Source organism: Equus quagga, chromosome 16, assembly GCF_021613505.1.
Source record: "Equus quagga isolate Etosha38 chromosome 16, UCLA_HA_Equagga_1.0, whole genome shotgun sequence".
In the NCBI taxonomy this organism is placed as follows: domain Eukaryota; kingdom Metazoa; phylum Chordata; class Mammalia; order Perissodactyla; family Equidae; genus Equus; species Equus quagga.
Genome location: NC_060282.1, coordinates 27,282,711 through 27,305,259, shown reverse-complemented (window position 1 = coordinate 27,305,259; position 22,549 = coordinate 27,282,711). Strand labels below are relative to the sequence as shown.

At 32.4% G+C, this 22,549-nt stretch overlaps 1 protein-coding gene across 1 annotated transcript in view; it reads right to left on the bottom strand.

Moving 5' to 3' along the window:
- The window catches only part of CSMD3 (CUB and Sushi multiple domains 3), a 1,175,747-nt gene that overhangs the window by 46,424 nt on the left and 1,106,774 nt on the right, over window positions 1-22,549 (bottom strand). Inside the window, exons 54-59 of the mRNA XM_046642300.1 lie at window positions 17,775-17,948; window positions 14,816-14,989; window positions 13,785-13,970; window positions 11,609-11,782; window positions 9,302-9,484; window positions 3,846-4,022 (exon numbers count right to left, since the gene is read on the bottom strand). Coding sequence (XP_046498256.1) covers window positions 3,846-4,022; window positions 9,302-9,484; window positions 11,609-11,782; window positions 13,785-13,970; window positions 14,816-14,989; window positions 17,775-17,948 — 1,068 coding nt within the window. The remainder of the gene's footprint in view (window positions 1-3,845; window positions 4,023-9,301; window positions 9,485-11,608; window positions 11,783-13,784; window positions 13,971-14,815; window positions 14,990-17,774; window positions 17,949-22,549) is intronic.

The following is a 22,549-nucleotide window of genomic DNA, read 5'->3' as shown; positions in this document are numbered from 1 at the left end:
AGGATTAAGCTATAATTTAAGGAAACATTTCCATATGCATTATAAGCAATGTTTTATGCTTATATCATATCAAACATACCATTGAATGACGATAGGAAATAAAGCACGAAAACAAAAAGCAAGAAAAATACAAAGGAGAGAATGGAGTGAACTCAAGAACATTGCTTCTTGAGTCAAATAGACTTGGGTTTCAATCTCAGATCCTACATATACTAGTTGTGTTACCACAGAAAAGAATTTTGCGTTTTCTCTGCAAGTTACCATTTCTTCAAATATGAAACAGAGAAGATAATAGTATATATTTCAAAAATTTACTAGAAATAAGTGAGAGAATTTGTGTAAAGTACTTCACACAAATCCTAACAAATGGTAAATACTCAATGACAGATATGATTCTTTATGAGTAAAAATAGCAACTATTTGAATGGAAAAACAAAAAGGAAAGTTTTGTTTTGGTTAGGTAGGTTTTCCAAAAATTTCTGTCAGGGCTTTGCTTTGGAAATTTAGTTCAGGTACTTTAAATTTTTTCATACCTAATTTAATTCATTTCAAATTCATATTTAGGTCCTTGCTCCTACACACTAGAAAAAATAGTGCCTATAAAAGGCAATTATATTAAATCAAAATTTATTAAAAATATATTTTTTTGAATTTAACCTTTTTGGTATGTATGAGAAATAATTAAACTGAATGGGAAATTCCATCCATTTGTGTGAGAGAAATAACTGTTAGCAGTGAGCTCTGCCAATAGTCAACAAGTCAATTAAACGATTTGGTGCCTCAATTTCCTGATCTACACATGTGAGTTTATGATACATTTTCTTCCAGCTCCAAAATTACAACATTCCATCAATTATATATTTAAATTAACTTACATTCAAATTAATGAGAAGAAATTTGAAACACTGGTTCTAACTCAGTTTGGTCACTACATATAAGCATTGTCAGTATGTTAGATTCTTCAATTATGGAAGTTTAGTATATTTTAATTTCCATTCAATCTTCTCTCTATGCACCTCTTTTGGGGATATTTTTGTTTTTACTTTTTGTTTAGGTTGCTACTGGGGTGTTAGTATTTTTAGTCTATAAAGTAAGTCAACCGTTAGGAATTCTCAGTTTTTGGTTTAATAGCAAGTCATCATGTAAAAGCTAATGCTTAAAACACCTTATGGAACACAATATTTCTCCTTGAAGAACTGACATAAAGAGTCTTTCTTTATATTTTTGATATGCTATTTGCAACTAGTCTGTCTTGAGTAATTTTTAACTTGATTTAAAATTCCTAAGGAAAAATGAAGATGATTCAATTAAAAAGTTAGTGTATTTTCAATCTCAAGAAGTAGGATATGTTTGTTTATCTTTATTAAAATTGGAAAACATCTTAAATAAAAGACAGGAATTTAACTACAATTAAATGAAATCGTTATTCACCGTGGAAAAAAAAGACGTTAGCAGATTTCTTTTACTCTGAATATACTCATTATCTCAGTCTTTTTGATAGTTATATATTGAAAACATACTATCTACCAGCAACTATGTGCTAAATTATCTACAAAATTAAAAGCCCTCTCTGCAAGTATTTTAAAATGGAGTGGAATGGTAAGTCATGTATACTAACAGCTAAAATAAAATGCATGTGAGGTATTTGGGTTAGTCAATAACTATTTACCAAGTCACTCTTATGTATTAGGTGCTGTGCTCCACCCTAGAGGGTCACTGAGATAAACAGACCCCATTACTACTTACTATGTAGTCTACAGTTTAGTGGTATCGGCAATTGCCATAAAAGAGTTATCCAGTATAGAGAGATCACTTTTAGCTAAAAGGCATGAGGAAGAATTGTCCCGAGAAGGCTTTTACCAAATGTGTCATCTGAGCTGATACTTAAAAGGTACCAGGTAAGAGTTCCAAAGGCTCAGATGGAGTAGTGTAGTATGGAAAATATTTGTTAATTGTTACATTCTTCAGTATTGCAGAAATGAGACATTTTCAAAGTAAGTAGGAGAAACAGGGAAGAATGTACTCTGTATTTGAAACAATCAAAACAAAAAAAGGATGAAATGTGAAAGAACAGCAACAGGTTTCATCAGGCAGCAAAGCACAGTGATCCTTGAAAAACAGAGAACAAATTAGATGAGTCCTATGATGTCCCCATCTTACTGCCTTAATAGAGTTTCCAGGCTACGGCGCAGGGAGGAGGACCCCATGCAGAGCCCAGTTGACTCCCTGAGTTAAAAAGATGGATCTGAGAGTCAGGAGAGAACAAAGTGGATAAAGCTTATGAGACAGGAGTACCAGAGAGGACACGGACAGAGGGAGAGTTCTGGAGATGTAGGGAGAGAACTCCTTGAGTATTCAGCAGAACACTAACCAGCCTGTGAGGAAACTGCCCAGTGTGGGTAAAGATGTACCCAGAAGATTAGATGTAAGTCTCTGGTGCCGACATGGGGTCTAGAATATTACTCGTTACTGACTCCAATCAACACGGGAAAACGTTTTGCTATTATAGATTTGGCTAATATGTTATATTCAGACCATATTTCAACAGCCTTCAAGACAGTTTGCCTTCACTTTTGAAGAGACACAGTAGACACAGAGTCTCTCAACAGCCCTGTCATCGTACACAATCTTTGTAGGCAAGATATTAACCACAATCAACTTTCTCCAGGATCACAGATATGACATGACAGTATTTTGATGGTGTCTTCCTCTGAGTAGATTCATTTGAGCCATTCGTTCAGGAAATACAAATGTTCACAAAAGAGTTAAAGAAAAAAAAGGAAGGGGGTTGATCACTGGCCCACACACAGTTCAAAGCCTGTCTTCTCAGTTAAATTTCTGGGAATTATTAGGTGAGCCATGGGGTGTTCCACCACTGACACTGTCAGGAACAACTACTGACCTTCTCAGCACCACAAGGTTAAAATAGGCCCAACATCTTTTTGGGTTCTGGAAGCAATATGTTTCTCATTTACAAATTTTACTTAAGCCCATTTACATTGTTACTCAAAAATTGGCCCACTTTGAATGAGGCTCCCCAGAGGAAAAGTATCTATAATACGTCCAAATTGCAATACACAAGGCACTCCCATTAGTCTTCCCTAGTCTCTTTTCATCATAGAGGCTTCAGCAACTTCTCATGACTTTTCGAGTCTCTGAATACATCCTCAACAGCTCCCCTCTTTAAAAATTTCATGATTTACATGATGTCACTGCAGTTCTTCTTAGTAAATATAAGCAACCATAATTTTCCAATGGCCGCATTATTATTGCTTAAATAAACTCTATTTTATTCCATACAAAGGCATTAATTCATATGTAGGAATTTTAAATAAATTTTTAAAAATTCTTCAAGTGAGTAATTTGATTATAATGCAGAATCTTAAAATGCAGTGTTTTTCTTAACATATCAAGAGGGCAAATCAGCTACTGCAACTTCCTCTAACAGTGCAAGAACCCATAAATAACCAGTATCCTTTTTAAAAAACCAAGTCAGTTATTGATATGTGTTAGATTGGCAAAATAAAATTCCATTCTTTGCATTTTTAATCTTGATTACAGCTGATTATCTCTATTCTTAAAACACTGTTAAATTACCTTTAATACTACTGATTTTCTGTAATCTTTCTTTCCTCTGCCGATTTAGTACCTTAAAAGATGTTACTAGGGTTATGGCTAGACTATACGCTAGTGACTTTAAGGATCAGTTGGCTTCCCAATCTAACAACACAAATATCCAAACCTTGCATGGTTTAGTTAATTACAAAACACACACACACACATTTATATACTCAAATATTTTTCACATAACTAGTGGTGTTTAAAAACATTGAGGAGAAACTTACTTGTACAATTAGGCAAAGTTCCAGACCATGTTCCATTAGCTGTGCACTGTCTAACTGAAGGCCCAGAAAGGACATATCCTTCCATGCAGGAATAAATGACTGAGCTGGAAAACGTTGTGCCATCAATCCGAAAGACTTTTCCATTAGCTGTCGTGCCTGGGTTACCACACTGTACAGCTATAAAAGAAAATGGTTAAGAGTATATACAAAAGTAGTATTTAATTACAAATCCTCTCACAAAATTTAATGACTAAATGATTCAAATTATCCAAAGGAGATATAAAATCCTCTAAAGTATCATTAAATTATTTTACAAGTGTCCGAAATTCAAGGATGAATTTATTTTGATTTTATTAGTTTAATTTCTGGGAAGAAAATCATATAATAGCTATTTTTAAAAAAGTCTTTTGTTAGTAGCTTTGGTAAAAACTTTACAAAGCAATTACTTGAGAGTATTGTCTTTGGGTACCACAAAATCTTTCAAAGAAAGATTGTAAGAATCTCTGCCTAAAGAAGCAACTCATGTAAAATTGGGAGATATGTAGCAATGAGATGCAACAGAGATTCATTATAAGTATACTTCTAAGATGACAGATACAAAATAAACAATTTAAATATTATAAGCATCCATGTATATTTTTATTTATATAAGTATATAACTGATTTGCATTAAAACTTTATAATCTCTCTTTATGGACCAAGGCATAGAAAAAACAAACTAAGTAAAACAAAGTAACTAAATTCTAGAAATGGTTTTCAACAGATCCTAAACGGGAGTCACAAACACAAACGCCTTATATGATTAACTGTTCTGTATTATGCTTAACTATTCGCCATCAACACCATAAGTGAATTTTTTAAATATCTTAGCAAGCCTATGTCAAATGTAATACTAAATTTTGTTATAATATAAGAATGCATTTTAGTGCTTTAGAGGTATCTTGACAAATACGAAGTGTAATTACAGTTTCAGAAAGTAACATCTATATCACTCACTGTATCTTACATATTTAATTTTCCCTATCATTTGTAGTGGTGTTGTATGTTTGTGTGTAGACAGGAAACTTACACGTTTTATACATATACAAAATCAAACTCTAGGTAATATTTTCAGCAGAACCTATGATACAGGATACATTTTTACTTCTGTTGTTAAGAGTCATTATCCTCTCTTAGATTTCATTAGTACCTGACTAAAATAACAATCTTATCATACTCGTTTGTTGCGTATCATGACAAATAGCCTTGACACAACCCAAGAAGGATTTGAAAAGTATCATCTTTGTTTTAAAATGTCATGTAATTTGCATTTTGAAAGAGGGACTCGGGCTGAGTCAATATTCTGCACAATAAAAATCAAGAACTTCGGTAGTCAGGGTGGTTTCCAGAAATGGACAAATCACACTGTCACTCCTGTTCTCTTGTCTCTAAGTCCTCTACACCTAAAACACAGATTTCTCTTATCCAGAATGTTATTTGAATTAAACACAAGTAAAATTAACTTAAAATGAAAAAAGGTAAGTTCATCATCTATCACGAGTGAGGGCTGAGGGCTATGAAGACACAGCAAAGAGAAGCAGCAACTGCTTTGCCTCTGTAATATTGACATTTGGGGGAAACACAGGGTTTATTGTTGCCTATGAACACAAGCCCATTTATGTTTCATTCTAGCTGACAAAGCCATCTCTCCCAGAAGGAGACGTTTTCAATTGACCTAACCTAATGTAAATGATAGTTAACATTCATTGAGCACTTATTATGTAATAGGCAGTTTTCCAGTATTATATAACCTTACAACAATGCCATGAGTTGAAATTAATGTCTCCACCATTTCTTGATAGAGAACTGAGGCACAGAGACATAAAGTAACTTGCTCAAGGTCACACAGCTAGTTAATGGCAGATTGTCATTTAGTACAAATTCCCAAGGATGATTCTGATAGCATATGAGAGTATTAGATCTTATTCAGGCTAGTCAATGAATGGTTTAAATATCATATATTTTTGTCAATTGATTATTTTTTGTCAGATAAGAGTATTCTATATGTTTGCCTTTCTTTTGTTGCTAGAGATAATTTTTATTATAAAATTACTATACCATTTTTTCTTTTTATCAAGGTTTAAGTAGCCATTTCTAAAAAGGCAAAAAATAAATGAAAGTAAAAGGAAGAAATTAAAGATCACTTATAAATTCACCACTAAGAGACAACACTTGATAAAATATTTACATATATACTTATATGAATATGTATATAGAAATATACATAAATATATAATCATATTGACATTTGCTTCAAGCATTGTGTTAAGCACAGAATAAACAATAGTGAAATATTACTGTTTTTGAAAATAGAACTGTGCTATACAAGCTAATTTATAATCTTATTTTTCTTACTTAACATTATGATTAGGGCATCTTTCTTTTATAAAGTTTAGTAACTGGATAGTTTTTCATTATATATATATTCATCATGTACCTAACCAATCTTCTGTTGATAAACATGAAATTTAGTTAGTTCCTCTATCAATTTTGCCTATAATATACTCTAGATTACATATACAACTGTGTACACTGGTCCCATGTTTAAGATAAATTTCTTAAAGTGGAATTTCTGGATAATTTTAAATTTTGGAAAATTTTTTTCAAAGAATATACAGAGTTACTCAAGGTATTATAACAATACGCACTTGTTATCAATAGTGGAAAAGTTTGCTTGTTTTCACACATCCTCTCTACCACCATGTGTTGTCATTTTTAAAAATCTTAGTTTGTCAAAAGATGCCATATTTTTTAAATTTACATTTTTGTATGTATTAAATTAAGATATTTTACCACATTTATTTGATATTGTTATTTTCCCATGTGTTTTATCCATCACATTCTTGGAAAGCTTTTATATTTTATTGTAAATTGCTAAACTAATGTGACATTACAAAACATTTGGAATAAAGAGAATAAAAATAATAAAAATTTCACAATGCTGTTGTATTATCGTTTTTTGTATACTGCCTTTTACACTATCTTTCAAATGAATTTCACTTCCCATGATTTTATTGAGTACATAATTTTAAATCTTATTTTTTAAGTAAATTTTATATGGTTTACATTTTTTCATGTGGCTTCAAGGTCTTTATTCTATATCTAATTGACCATACAGTATTACATCATGTGAATATAACATTGCTTATTTAACAGTTTTCCTAGTGTTGTCAAATGGTTTCCAGTTGTTGCTAGTTACAATCAATTAGAAATAAAACATTGAACATTTATGATTGTGTGTTTTCTTTAATATTTTTATCTTCTGTAGGAAAATAAAATCCTCAAAAGTGGAGTCAATAAATCAAAAACTATATATCCTAAGAATATATATGCATTTTGGTCATATTACTTTAAATATATTATAACAATTAAAAAACCTCTAGAAATGTTTTAAAATCCTAGTTTTGCTGCACATACACCAGAATTTCATATTAAAAAAGGTGAAAAATGACGTTTTGATATTTAATTATAATTTTCTTATTGGTAGTTATGTAGAATTTTTTTCTATAGGTTACAATACTTTTTGCTCTTTTGTATTCTCTTGTTCATTTCCTCTGTCCATTTATCTACTAGAATCTGTTTTTCTAAATGATTCATAGGAGCTCCACTTACAAGAAAAATATTAATTCTGTTATATTTGCTATAACTCCTAGTTCATTTTATCCATACTATGCATACTAACCAAATAAAGTCAGCACGAGGTTGCATTTCATTTAAAAAATATTTTGTGCTTCAGCTGAACAAGGGGATGCCTTAGATATCACCCATGCAATGGACAACATCATTATAGAAACTTTGCCTTTGGAAAATAAGTTTGAAAAATAAAGTGAACAGTTCAGTCTTACTTACCATCTTTTGTTCAACAACTTTGTTTCTTAACTCACTTCCCTACAGCATCTGAGTTGCAACTCTCTCTTAATTAAGATTATTAAATTTGGTCCACTTAAAAAAAGAGAGCTATCTTTCCTAGAATATGGCTACTAATTTTAAACATAATAGAAAGTTTCTGAAATACAATCAATCAAAAAACTGTCAAGAAGGTTCTATTGGGAATTACTTCCTATTTATAAAACCAATACATTTGGTATAACATCAAGTAAGTTTTATAAATATCTTGGCAAGTTTAGTTTTTGCACTAACGTCATCTTAAAAAGAACAATTTAAATTATAAGAACAATTTTCCAGTAACATTTTATTTTCTAGCCAATCTTGCAAAGATTTAATTATGCTAACTCTGAGTCTGTCAGAAATTAATAATTTTACTCAAACATCCAAAATTTTACAAATTCTAGTTAGTAGAAATTGTATTCTATAAAGAAAAATCTCATTTATATTTAAGCATCTTTCTATGTTTTTCCATTTCTTCTTGTTATTGCCATCAAGTCTATTCCGCCTCTAAGCGACCCTGTGTACTGCAGAGTGGAACCTTGCCCAATCCTTTTGCGCCATCCTCTTATCTTCCAGTTATATCAGACAGTGCTCCACTGCTATTCATAGGGTTTTCATGGCCAATTTTTTCAGAAATGGGTGGCCATGTCCTTCTTCCTAATCTGTCTTAGTCTGGAAGCTCTGCTGAAACCTGTCCACCATGGGTGACCCTGCTGGTATTTGAAATACTGGTGGCATAGCTTTCAGCATCACAGTAACCCACAGCCACCACGGTATGGCAACTGACAGACAGGTGGTGTGGTTCCCTCACCAGGAAACAAACCTGAGCTTCCGTGGTGAGAGCTCGGAATCTTAACCACTAGATGACCATTTCTCCAAACCTCAAAACTAACACAGATCTTGAGGTAATGTAAGAACAACCCATTTTTTTCTCCAATAGTGTCTACAACATAGAACATTGTGATAAGTGGGGGAAAATAAACATTCTTTTTTTTTTTTTTAATTTTTTTTTGTATTTTTTTTTTTAAAGATTTTATTTTTTCCTTTTTCTCCCCAAAGCCCCCCGTACATAGTTGTTTTGTATATTCTTCGTTGTGGGTCCTTCTAGTTGTGGCATGTGGGATGCTGCCTCAGCGTGGTCTGATGAGCAGTGCCATGTCCGCGCCCAGGATTCGAACCAACGAAACACTGGGCCGCCTGCAGCGGAGCGCGCGAACTTAACCACTCGGCCACGGGGCCAGCCCCGAAAATAAGCATTCTTAACAAGTATTTTTAAGTTTTCCAATCCAGATGTATGCTATGATTGAACAATGTTTGTATATAAATGACCCATGAGAGATATTTTTTATGATTATTACCTATCATAGTTCTCTTACAGGATAGTGCAAGTAAAACTGGAATACTAATGCTTTTATTCCATGGCTGGGGACAGAAGAACTGGTAGAAGTAATTTCAGTAGTAATCTATTGAATTTGGATACACACTAAGTTCCAGCACTTTAAATATATTCAGTTTCTGCTTGAGATTACCTTTGCATTCTGGTTGCCTTCCAGTCCAACTGCCGTTGGCTAAACATGTTCTTTCTTCTGAACCGTGAAGGATATAACCAGTATCACAAGCAAAACGTACAGAACTTTTGGTTCTGAAATCACTTTCCTGTCTAGAACCATGACCGGGAGTACCAGGATCCCCACATGTACCAGTAGCATCACCTGCAATTCAGTACAGTTCACGTTAATTTATTTCAATAAACATTTACTGTGTTCATGATTTAATCCAACATTCTTGGAGGCATTTGTTTTTGTGCATACTGTGTTTTAACATGGTAAGTTAACTGGGTAAAATTGTAACTCAAACTTCCATCTGTCTCCCATCATAAGAAAAAGCCTAAATGAAAAAGAAAATAGTTGCAGAGTATGATGTTATTTTCCATATCAGTGATATTTGGACCTATTAAATAGGTTAAGAGATTTTATTAGTATTTCCAGAACCTTGTTAATGACCAAGTTAATGGAAAATTTATAACTGACAGTACTATGGGATCAAATGAAAAAGGATTTATAAAACTAAAATTAAAACACTGGATTTGGTAATTTGCATGTTTCCCTCTCTGAATTTCCTAATTACTGAAAATCTCTTTTTTGTTAGAATTGTGGTGTGCTGAAAAACGTTAAATGTTACAATATAGTATTTCCTATAGCCTAAAATTTCATCTCCTAATTTTTTCCTACCCATGACCATTGACCAAAGACAAATGAACTCCATACTTCTCATATAAGAAAATATTTTTAAAAATTGTAAACAACCAACCACTAGAAACTCTGACTTCAGTTTTTAATAAGGACTTTATTCATGACTAGGTAGGTGTTCATCTTTTGATTTTAGTGTTAAGGATTTACTCAGTCCCTTTATCATCTCTTAAATAATTCCAATCAGAGTTGCTATAGTATTAGTATATATTAAAGAGAGAGAAAGAGAAACAGAGAGAGCGAGAGAAAGTTGAATACATAAGCATTGAAAATGTTCTCTGTCTGTCTAGACGCCTTTTTTGACATGCTGTGTGTATTTGGAATCCTTATTTACACCTCATCATTTTCATGTGATATAATAGCAATGACCACACAAAACTTTAAGATTAGTATTTTGCTTTTGAATATCTGTGTACAATATTTTTTTTCTTGCAATTCAGTAGCAGTTTCCTAATACATTGGGGTGTATGTGTGTAAGTTTATGAGTTTTTATGTATAATCAGTCATCTGAGTGAGTTTATTAACTATGAGTTGCTCCAAAATAAGAGTTTTAATTATTAAAATCGGTTTTATAGTCACATTAAAAAATGATAGTTTTTTAGATCTATAGATTAAATTTGAAGTCCCAGGCAGTGACTTCACAGGAATTAACCTCCAGTTACAAGGACATTACGAAGTAAGTAAACATTTCAGAATCTTTATATCTAAAAGGAAAACAATGTAAAACAATTCCTAATAAGTCATCAGCATGATCTGCACAGAGGTAAAATAATATAAAGGTAATGGACAATCTATAAATAAAAAATGGAAAAATAAGCACCAATATCTGGTTGATGGGTAGAAGTAAGTAGAATGAGTAATATCAAACAGGGAGACATGGCAGATCTAAAACGTAAATGACATTTTTGAAGAAAAGCTGTAAACAGCTCAAAAAAGATTTATCAACTGCTCTGTGAACAAATTATTAATTAAAAATAACCTTAACATTCACTTAGATAACTCTATTGGGGTGATAGAGACTCAGGAGTTATTTTTTGTTGCCTATTAATAACAAAGAAAGTTAGGATAAATACCTTTCATAAAACTTGGCTTAGTTTAATTTAAAACACTCAGGGCTTTATTTTAAAAATACATTATTAAGTAATCAATTGCTTAGAAACCTTAATAGAACCGAATTCTAGCAGAAAATCACTGATATAACATTGCCTTCTGGGGAAAATTATATTTGGTATCTGCTAAACTGGAATAGTTTCTTAAATTTGAGTGGGTCACCATTTTAATGAATAAAAATGCTTTACACAGAGCAGCATCTTAAAACCACTGAATTCTTTACATTAGCCACAATAAAGTTCAAAACATATACCTGTAATTTACAATCTGAAAGACACGTATTAATTTGTGCTCTGAATTTATATTACCTTAAGAAGTATTTCAATAAATGTACCAACGTTACAGCTTCTGTCATGAGATTTTAAAAAGAGAATTGTATCATTTTTTCTCTTTAGATTGTTTTGTATATATTTCCTAATAATAAAAATACTAATAATGTAATTGCCAATATACATTGTTTAATTTTCCAAGTGGTACCTGAACAATGAGGTTGTGATCCACTCCAATGGCCATTTAATTGGCAAGTCCTTGATGGCTGGCCTAGAAGGGTCCGCTTTCCTGTGCAGGAATAGTGAACAGTGGACCCAAAGGTATACTTCTCACCAGACAGGACTGCATTAGGAGGAACTCCAGGGTGTCCACAGTCAATCACTACAATACATAATTATTGAATATAAAATTTTTTTATATCTCCTATCGAACAACCTGCACCAGCTTTTTATAAAATAAATCAGAAGCAAATTATCTGTTCAAATATTTACAACCGCCAGAAATTAAACATCTATGTGAAAGTTGACTTTTAAAAAATAAAATGGAAGTTGTGGTTATAGGAGCGATTCTGTTAACCCACTCACCCTGAGCATGAGTTTAACAGGAACATGGTAACTGGTCATAAATGACTGAGTGAGTATAAGTATGTACAGGGGTGGTGAGTGTGTGTTCATATGTATACCTGCATGGGTTTGAAATACGTATGTGCCTGAACAAGGATGCTTAAGTTATGGAGAGAAGTAACAGGGATTGGCTGAAAAAGGACATAAGATGCCATACAGTATTCAAAATGAGCCCCTGCAGAAATTAAAAGGGAAGAAATTTGAGGATAAAGGAGAGGGAAGGAAATGGACATTCCCTCTTAGATTGTGACACACAATCTAATACATAGTATAGAATAATCCCATTCCAGGCCATTAATGAATAAATTACACTGTACAAAGAGAATACTCAGTGGCTTGTTAACCAAAAAATTGTTAAGCATAGCAGAATCAGATGTCAATACACTGTAGAATGTTCTTTATAACTTAGAGGTAGCTTCAGAACTTACTGTGCGCCCCCTTTTTGGTGGAACTTGGAAAAATATTGAGTGCAACATGACTCTAGAGCATTAAATAGACACCAGGGGGCATAAACTTAATAAACCCTTGAGTACTTGGCACCCTACCAGGAAGTGGTATAGGAAATAAAGAAAGTTGAGGCTATATGAGAGCTAAGAAAATCTGAAGAAGGTTACACGTCCTACAAAAGATTTTTAACTTTAATGTTGTAGCCACACAAGGCCAAAGAAGTGAATTGGTCAAACTATTAGACCAGTCAGTCTACAAAAAGAAGTCAAATACATTTTAAGCAAGTGATCAACAACTGATTTAACAATCTGCAGATCATCTGAAATTTAACAGACACTGCATGAGGTTTTGTTTCTTCATTAGCGCAAGAATGTCACAAAATTTTCAAAAACTCCTACCTCATGAACATAAAATGCCTCTAAGTAAAATGTGATCATAAAATAATTTTATAATTTAGAAAATTAGTATAACTAAAATGGCTTGCACAGTGATTTCTTGATGTGCTACTCCTTCAATCTATGAAGTTCTTCTCTTTCCTAACATGTGTAAGATTCATCAACTTTTTGAGATGTGGCTATGTTGAGACTTATCAATTGATTGAATTGCTAAAATTCATGTTCACTTTTCTATGTACTCACATATTTTTTATTTATTCTGTTAAATTATTTTCTCACTATACATGTTAACTATTTTCACATCTGCTCTAATTTATCTTATTATATTTTACAACTCCAACACAACATATAACAAAATGCACTCATTAAATGTTCACTACTTTGAAAGAACATGTGTACTAACACTTACTGCATTCATATGTATCTGTATATGATAAATAATTAAGATCAATAAGTTTTAAATAACACTTTTGTCTAAATTCTAAACTATTCTGAAACCCTGGTGGCTGTTTACATTAAGACTAATATTGCCTTAAATAAAATCTGAAATATTAGTAAAAAAGAAAATCAAAATGCAATTGCCTCTTATTGTATGGTAATATCATAGATATGATATGAAAGATGCCTGCTTTTCATATTCTCTCTGCTCTATCATAGTTCAAAATCAAAGAATGATAGAGAGATGTTCATCACATTAGTAATGATAAAAACGGCATTTGGGCACTGAATTGGCAGAATATAGGGAAGAGTAGTTTCAAAACAGTAAAATAATAAAATGAACAAAATTAAAAGATAACTAAAATAATAATTAAAGATAAAATCCTTCTGATACATAGCTCTAGATATTCTGTGAGATACTAAACATCTGTGTTGTTTCCATGGCATTTACTCAAGGAAGAATTCACATTATCTACTTACTGATACATTCTGGTAAAGGTTTGTCCCACTGTCCATTTGGTTGACATATCAAAACTGAAGATCCAAATAAGAAATATCCAGGATTGCAGTCATAGAATACCACAGTGCCATAAGTGAAATTTCCATGTTCTATTTTACTTTCTCTTTTAGAATTGGCTGGAATTCCAGGATCAGAACAGTTCACCACTAAACAAATGACAAACGATAAACTTTGAAAGGTATGTTTGGAATTACATATATATATATATATATATATACACACACATAGATTTCAATTAGAAATTTATAAATTTAGTTTCAAAGGTAAATTTAATCAAACAAACCAAAGATTCTAGGAACAAAATCAATACATGGGCTATCTAGATAATGAAGTGAAATCTGTGTGGTTGAAAATACAGAAAAAAGGAAAGCGTTTTTGCAAAAATATTTTGAACACTAGCAACTCCATAAGTACTATCCTGAGTACAGAGATAAAGAATGATACCTTTTAAGGTATAGTTAAGCCATAAGAATGGTAGAAAAGTAACAATTTGATTGTATTTTATCAGACAGTATGAAACACATCATACTTCTTTGCAAAATGGAAAACACCAAAAAATTCTCTTTAATCTGTTTCTATACAGAAAAAAATAAACAAATCCCTGGTGCAAGTATCATGGTAATTCAGGCCTCAAACATAGCTTTTCCGAAAATATGAAGACGATAAATGCCGAAGGTAAGTTCCATTAATTATGAAGCAAATCACAGAGAAAAATGATCTTAATGACTTTTTACTTGCAGCCATAAAATAGGTTCAAGATAATAAATATAAGCAGTTGAAATAAAGCCTGCCAGTTTTAACTTTTTAAAAAATAAGTTAAAAATTAAGGGGAAAAAAAACGTTGCTAATGAGATGACATCAACATTAAATCTTTTTGTTTTGTTAGTTGAAAACTCTCTACCGTTCTGCTGAAGCTGTTTCAAACGTTATCATCGATTCCTATGCAGACACATTATTACCATGCTCTAAGCTGATAGGGTCAGACTTTTACCTTTGCATACAGGAGGAGGATGGCTCCACTGTCTGTTGGCCTGGCACTGTGCCTTTGTTGGCCCTTGCATAAGATACCCAATATTGCAAGAGAATGTTACCACATCATTAAAGTTGAATCCATTTCCACTTGTTCTTCCATAAATTGGACTACCAGGGTGACCACAGCTAACAGCTAATAGCAATGGGTAGGGGGAGGGAATAAGCACAAAACAGAATATTTGGGTATCAGTTATAACATGACAATGATACTTAATCATTTCAAACAATGTAGAAAGAAGTCCACTTTTATGTTAAAATATATTTAAAGTACTTTACTAATGCAAAGGAGCAGTTTAGAATGCCAAAACAGTCTAATATAATAGAAACATTATGTTAGAAAATAGACAATTATTGTGATAATTTTACGCAAGTGGTGCAGAGATGTTTAAAAATTTCATGGTATGTTTTCATTCTCTATTTTTTTAGAGAAGAATACTGAAATTCAAGAAAATCTGGGAACGACTGAAGTTCATGCCACTAGTCAGTAGCAAAAAGAAATGAAACAAGTGATTTTCCTTTTCTAGATAAGTTTAAGAATTGAAGACACTTGGAGGCAGTTTTTTGTATTTAATTTTGAAATAGTTTATATTAATATTATTTATGCTAGCAATTTTTATGAATAATAGATTGATAAGCAAAGGTGTGCTTTAAGAATAATTTAATGTGACTACGTAATATGAACAAGAAGAACTGATGTGCGATGTTGTATTAGAATGCTCCTTAATATCTTGAGATAACAATATTTTTAACATTGTCTTAACAATCTTACTGGTTTATTTTCTTAACAATTGATGTTTGATAATTTAGCACAATTTTGGAAATAGTGGTATCAATTAGATGAATTATTTAAATCCTTTTACTGTTGGAGCTCTATTCTAGATTTACGTAGTGCTGGCTTTTCTTGAACACTCTGTATTTCTATGAACTGTTTTATTGCATCATCTCACTCTATTAATAGAGCAACTCTAATAACCGTACTTCATAATTGGGCACAGTGAAAGACCACAGTCACTTTTAGTACTTTTGAAACGACCCCAGAGCAATTATTTTTCAGTATATTGTTAATGTCAACTACTCATTTGGAAATTTAACTGCATCTTATTCTTGTTAAAATTTTCAATAAACTAGTTTTACCCCAATGACTAATTTTCATTTATAGTCTGAGTTATTCAACAAGAAAAAGAGTGGTGTTAGTTGGCTATGCTTGAATATAAATGAAAGGGGGAAAATATCCAAGACAGATCTATGCACAATATTGCTGCCTTTAAATCATCAGATAATCAGTATGTGTGTGTGTGTGTGAGTGTGTGCACATGCACATGCTGATGCACACCTTAGAAAAACAATTAATTGTTAACTATGGGCTCTATTATCCTATTGAATCTCAACTCACTAAAGTATTTTCCATGAAACTAGAACTCTAATAAATTTCTATTGATTGGATAAAAATTTGACAATGCTGGAATTTATAAATATGGATGTAATTAGTCACAGAATAAGTGAAATATATTCTGTGAATTCACACTAAAAGTCCCATGCATTATTTATCTGAAGTCTTCAAAATCTCTATCATAAGATCCTATGACGATTACAATTACAAGATTTTTACAGTGTTTATTCTCATTTTATAACACCAATCTTAATATAAATGCCAATAATTGGGGATGGAAATAATTATGAGAAAAAAACAAGAAACACATTGATAATTGACTTTAAGGTCCAAAATAGGATAGATTGTGATGTGAAACACTAGGGATTCAGTGAAGTAAGAAAAAGTAATAGAGTTATCAATATTCAACTATATTCTTACTTTTGTAGTATAGTAGTCATCGTAAATGCATAATGGGGAAAGCTATACCATACATATAGGAACCACAAAGCATCTCAGGTATATTTAAAGAATAATAATAAAAAAGATATTATTTTAAAATTCATTTTATTCTTTATGTGTGAATTCACATCAAATTAACTTAAAAGATAGATGGATATTTGTTGAACTCATGAGATATTTTATTAAAACAACTCCAAAATTACATATCGCTATACAATTCTGCATGAATTTAGAAAGAGTGGAAAGAGTGCTTTAAAACAAACTTTTAAATAAATTTGAAGTATTTCATATAATATTTTATGACACAACACTATAATTACATTAGCTGTATATATGTAATCTAGATGCATTTAAAAATATGATGGATGTTGAAGCTAAAAGGAGCCATAATGATAAACACTTTTAACCATTCACTTTATATATAAGGGAACTGGAGCCTAAAGCAATTAAATGAGTTGCATTAGCTCATGCAATTAGCAGTGGAACTGAAATGAGAACAATGGCTCTCCAGATCAAGCCTAATGATTTGTTTCCCCACTAATTATACTCCATCAGGATCTGATTTTGATGTGACAGCTATAGCATCAGAATTATTAGAAAAAATTTATCCAAAGTATTTTCCACATAAAAAGTTCTGTAGTATCACATCACGACAGTATTGATGCAACTGCACGGTGGGCTCAACAAATTAAAATCCTTATAACTAAAAATTTGTCGAACATGTGCCTTCCATATAGGAACATACATTCCTAAATATTATGTATTGATATTAAAGACCTGAATTGCTGAATTTAATTTCTTGCCTTTATGATAAAATATAAATAATAGACATTCTAATATTTTCTTCCACTTTCACATTGGATGGTTTTATATGCTCCTGAACACAACCCACTTTAAAAGACTAGTGCACAGCAGTATAACAAAATGAATTGTGAGAATTTAGTTTATGTCTTCATACTTAGGTATATATATGTATACATATATTTATACATATACATGTGTGTTTAGATGTTTTACCTAAGAAAAAAAATTATTAGTAATTGCATGAGGACAGAGGTCTCTCATTACTTCTGCCATGCTTACTTACGCACACAGGATGGGAGTTGGCCAGACCAATTGTGATCCTGTTGACATATTCGCACTGAAGAACCAATCAGTCGAAAACCAGGATTACATTGATAAACAACTGTGTCTCTGTAGCCATAATTTTCTCCAATGACTTGACCATTTACAATGAGTTCTGGAATTCCACAGTGACCCGCTAAAATGGGTCAGAAAGTAATATTTTGAATACCATGATCTAAGTTTTATTTGTGTATTTATAAACATAAACAACATTACTAAACTTTTAAAGTTTACTTAGAAGCATTCCACAAACAATGCAAACATGATTATATGACATAAAGATAACTATAAGATACTCAGCGAAATGCCAAATATTAGGGAATTAAAAGAAAACACTGTTAGTAACACTGGCGTCTAGAAGAAATAAGAAAAAAATTTCAATCTGTATAGAAACAAAAACATAACATATCAAAACTTGAGAAATACCGATAAAGAAGTGCTTCGTGTAGAAATTTATAGCATTAAGTGTTATTTCAGAAAGACCTAAGATTCCACCTCAAGAAGAGAAAAAAGACAACCAAAATAAAGAAGAAAACATTGAGCCAAAGACAGAAGGATATATTAAAGACTGTTAGAGAAATCAAGGAAACAGAAAATAGAAAAACAACAGAGAACATTATCTAAGCTAAAAATTCTTTCTTTAAAATCACAACAAAATTCTTAAACTCCTAGCTAATTCTATCCACACACAAAAAAAGAGAGAACAAAATTACCAATAACAGGATGAATAAAGTGATATCACTATAAGCTTACAGAAATTAAATCGATGAGGAAATATGAAGAAGAGCTTATGCCAATACATTAAACAGTTCAGAAGAAAAGAACAAATTCTTCGAAAATCATATCATACCACAAGATAAAATAGAAAATATGAATAGTCTATTAAAGCATTTGAATTCTTAAGCAAAATCCTTCCCACAAAAAACACTCTGGTTCAGATGTTTTCATTGGTCAATTCAATCAAACATTTAAGTTAAAAAGAAAAACAAAAAACACCAAATTTACACAGACTCCTTTAGAAAATAGAAGAGAAAGGGTCACTTCATAACATGTTTTATGAGATGATCATAGTCCCAATAGTAAACCTGGAAAACACACATGAGAAAACTAATGTCCTTCATGAACACAGATGCAAAACTCCTTAATAAAATTTTAGAAAATCAATGTAGAAACATACTAATATCATGATTATCTGGGGTTTATCCAGAAATGAACAGTTGGTTTAAGATGGAAAATCAACCACTGTCATTTACCATAGTAACAGAGTAAAGAAGAAAACAATATATGATTATTTCAATACATGAAGGAAAAGCATTTGGCAAAATTCAGTATCCATTCACGATGAAAACTAACAACAAATTAGGACTTTAAGGAAACTTTTCAATCTGATAAAGACATCTGTGATATTGTAATTCATAACAAGAAATATGTATTTGGTCTTGGTCCCCATTTCTGGCAGGCTACAAGAACCCTTGGAATTATGTAAGCGACCAGAGCAACAAAAGTGTCTTTTGTTATGTTAATGAAGTGACTTTTGGCCCTCACCTAAGGATGTGGGCTGGTTGCCAGTGGAGTCCAACCTGTGATTACAGGGTTGCAACTTTCAGTCCCACCCACCTGACCTGGAGAGGGGAGAGGGGCTGGAGGTCAAATTAATCACCAATGGCCAATGATTTAATCAGTCATTCCTATGTAATGAAGCCTCCACAAAACCCCAAAAGGACAGGGTTTGCAGAGCTTCCAAGTTGACGAACACATGGAGATTCAGGGAAAGTGGAGCACTCAGAGCAGGGAAGCTCCAGGCACTTTCCACATACCTTGCCCTATGCAGCTCTTCCATTTGACAGTTCCTGAGTTACATCCTTTTATAATAAACCCATAGTCTAGTAAATAAAATGTTTCTCTGAATTCTGTGAGCCACTCTAGCAAATTAATCAATCCAAGAGAGGATTAATGGAAACTTCTCATTTATAGCCATCAGAAGCACAGGTAACAACCTGGGCTTGCAACTGGCACCTGAAGTGGGGGAGTGGGGTAGTTTTGTAGGATTGTAGTCTTAACCTGTGGAATCTGATGCTATCTCTAGGTAGATAGTGTCAGAACTGAGGTGAATTGTAGGACTCCCAGCTGGTGTCCAAAGCATTGCTTGTAGTTGGAAAGTGAGTCTCAGAACACCAAAAGGTATCTCAGAAAAACCACCTGCTAACATCATATTTACTTATGGAATATTTAATTTTTTCCTTCTGGTATAGGGAATAAAACAAGGATGTCCACTCTCACCTGTTCTATTTAAAATTGTTTGGTTGGTCCTATCCAGGGTAATACAAAGGAAGAAAGAAAAAGCATAAATTTGGGAAACAAAAAGTGAAACTATTGTAAACTCAGATGACATATATGTAGAAAATCCTATTTCAAGAAAATCCTAAAACTACTAAGTGAATTTAGCAAGTTGCAGGATACTGGATAAACGTTTTAAATAATTATATTTTTATATAATAGCAGCAAATAATTGGAAAATATAGTTAAAAATGGACAACTTCACTTACGATAGTGTAAACACACTAAACATTCTGGGGAATAAATTTAGTAATAGACATACAAGATCTCCATCCTAAACACAAAATATTACCATTGCAAAAAAAAAAAAAAGTAAAGAAGACCTAAATAAATATACTATGTTCATGAATTGGAAAACTCAACATTGTTAGTTGCCAATTTTCCCCAAATGATCCATAGATTCAATGCAATCCTGATTATAATCATACCAGGTTTTATTTAAACATAAAAATTGATAAGCTAACTCTGAAACTTACATGAAATTGCAGAGGACCTAGAGTATCCAAAGTTATCTTGAAATTTAAGAACAAATTTAGAGGACTTACAGACAAAATTTCAAGACCTTATAAAATCTATTCAACAAATAGTGCCAGATATCCTTCTGGAAAAGAAATAAACCTCAACCTTAAGTTATAATATATACAACAACAAATTAAAGATAAATCAAAGACATAAAAGTAAGACAAAAAACAATAAAACTTCTAGAAGAAAATATGAAAGAAAATCTTTGTGACTTATGGCTGAGCAAAGGTTTCCTAAACAGGGCACAGACAGTAATAACCAGAAAGGAAAAAATAAGATAAGACAGACTTTACCAAAATTTAAAGTTTCTGCTCATCAAAACATCATTAAGAAATGAATAGGCAAGTCATAGGTTGGGAAAAAATATTCATAAAACACATAATGATGGGTCCCGTTCAATGGAGTAGTGGTCTAATTTGCGTGCTCCAGTTCGGCAGCCTGGGGTTTGTATGTTCAGATCCTGGGTATGGACCTACATACCACTCATCAACCCATGTGGAATGTGGTGTTCCACATACAAAATAGAGGAAGACAGGCACAGATGTTAGCTCAGGGCCAAACTTCCTCACCAAAAAAACTCAAAAACCAAAAAAAAAAAAAAAAACATAAGGATGAAGACCTTGCAACCAGAATATATGAAGAACTCCTACAGTTCATAATACAAGGCAATTTAATATAGAAGATACTTCACCACTTCACAAAGGAAAATTTACAAATGTCCAATAAGCCCAAGAAACTGTACTACATCAGTAGTCATCAAGACAATGCAAATTAAAATCTTGTAAGATGCCTTTATGCACCTGACAGAATGGGCAAAATTAAAAGACTACATGCTGGCGAAAACATGAGACAACCAGGACTCTTCCAGGAATTTTACTCCTGAATATCCACGAGAAATGAATGCATATGCCCACAAAAAGACTTTTACATGAATATTCGTAGCAGCTTTATTCATAATATCCCCAAACTGGACAAAGCCCAGGAGTCTATCAACAGGGAATGGCTAAAGTGTGGCATATGCATACAATGGAATTCTACTCAGCAATAAAAAAAACAAATTACTGATACACACTACAACATGGATGAAAGAGAATGAAAGAAGCCTTACGTGAAAGAATACATAATTTGGGATTCTATTCATATGAATTTCTAGAACAGGGAAAACTAACATGGTGAAAACATCAGAACAGTTATTGTCTCAGGGTGAAGGGGAAGGAAAGCAGAGGAACTCTGAAGGGCCAGGAGGAACATTTCTGAGGTAACGGTGAGGTTCTAGAACTATAGAGTGGTTTGCCTTACAGTGGGAAACACTTTTGTCAAAACTCATCTAGCACTGTAAGATATGTGCATTTCATTGCATATGTATACATTTTGCCACAATAAAAGAGAAACAAGGACAGTAAGCCAATATTGAAATCTAGCTAATAATAGGTATGCCGAAATGTTTAGCAATGAAATGTACTGAATTCTGCAACTTACTTCAAAATGCATCAAAAACCAAAATGAATTGATGGATTGATAGAGGTTTGGAAGGATGCATAGATATGTGATGAGCAAATATGACAATATGCTAATTGTAGAATCTCGATGGTGGGCACATGGGTGTTTGCTGTCAAGTCTTTCAATTGAAAAATTCATAATAAAATGCTCGAGAATGGGAATGAATGAATTTTTTATATTTAGAAAAACAATTATGAGCACATTTTAGTGGCCATTCTAAGCCAAACGTGTCTGGAACTATAAGGACAAGTTGTTTTCAAACATGAGACTAATGACTGGACTACATGAATCCTTAAGGTCAATTCCAAGCATAAAATTCTAGGATTTGTTTCTGTGGCAACTGAGCTTTCATCCTATCAACATTCTTTTGAATATATA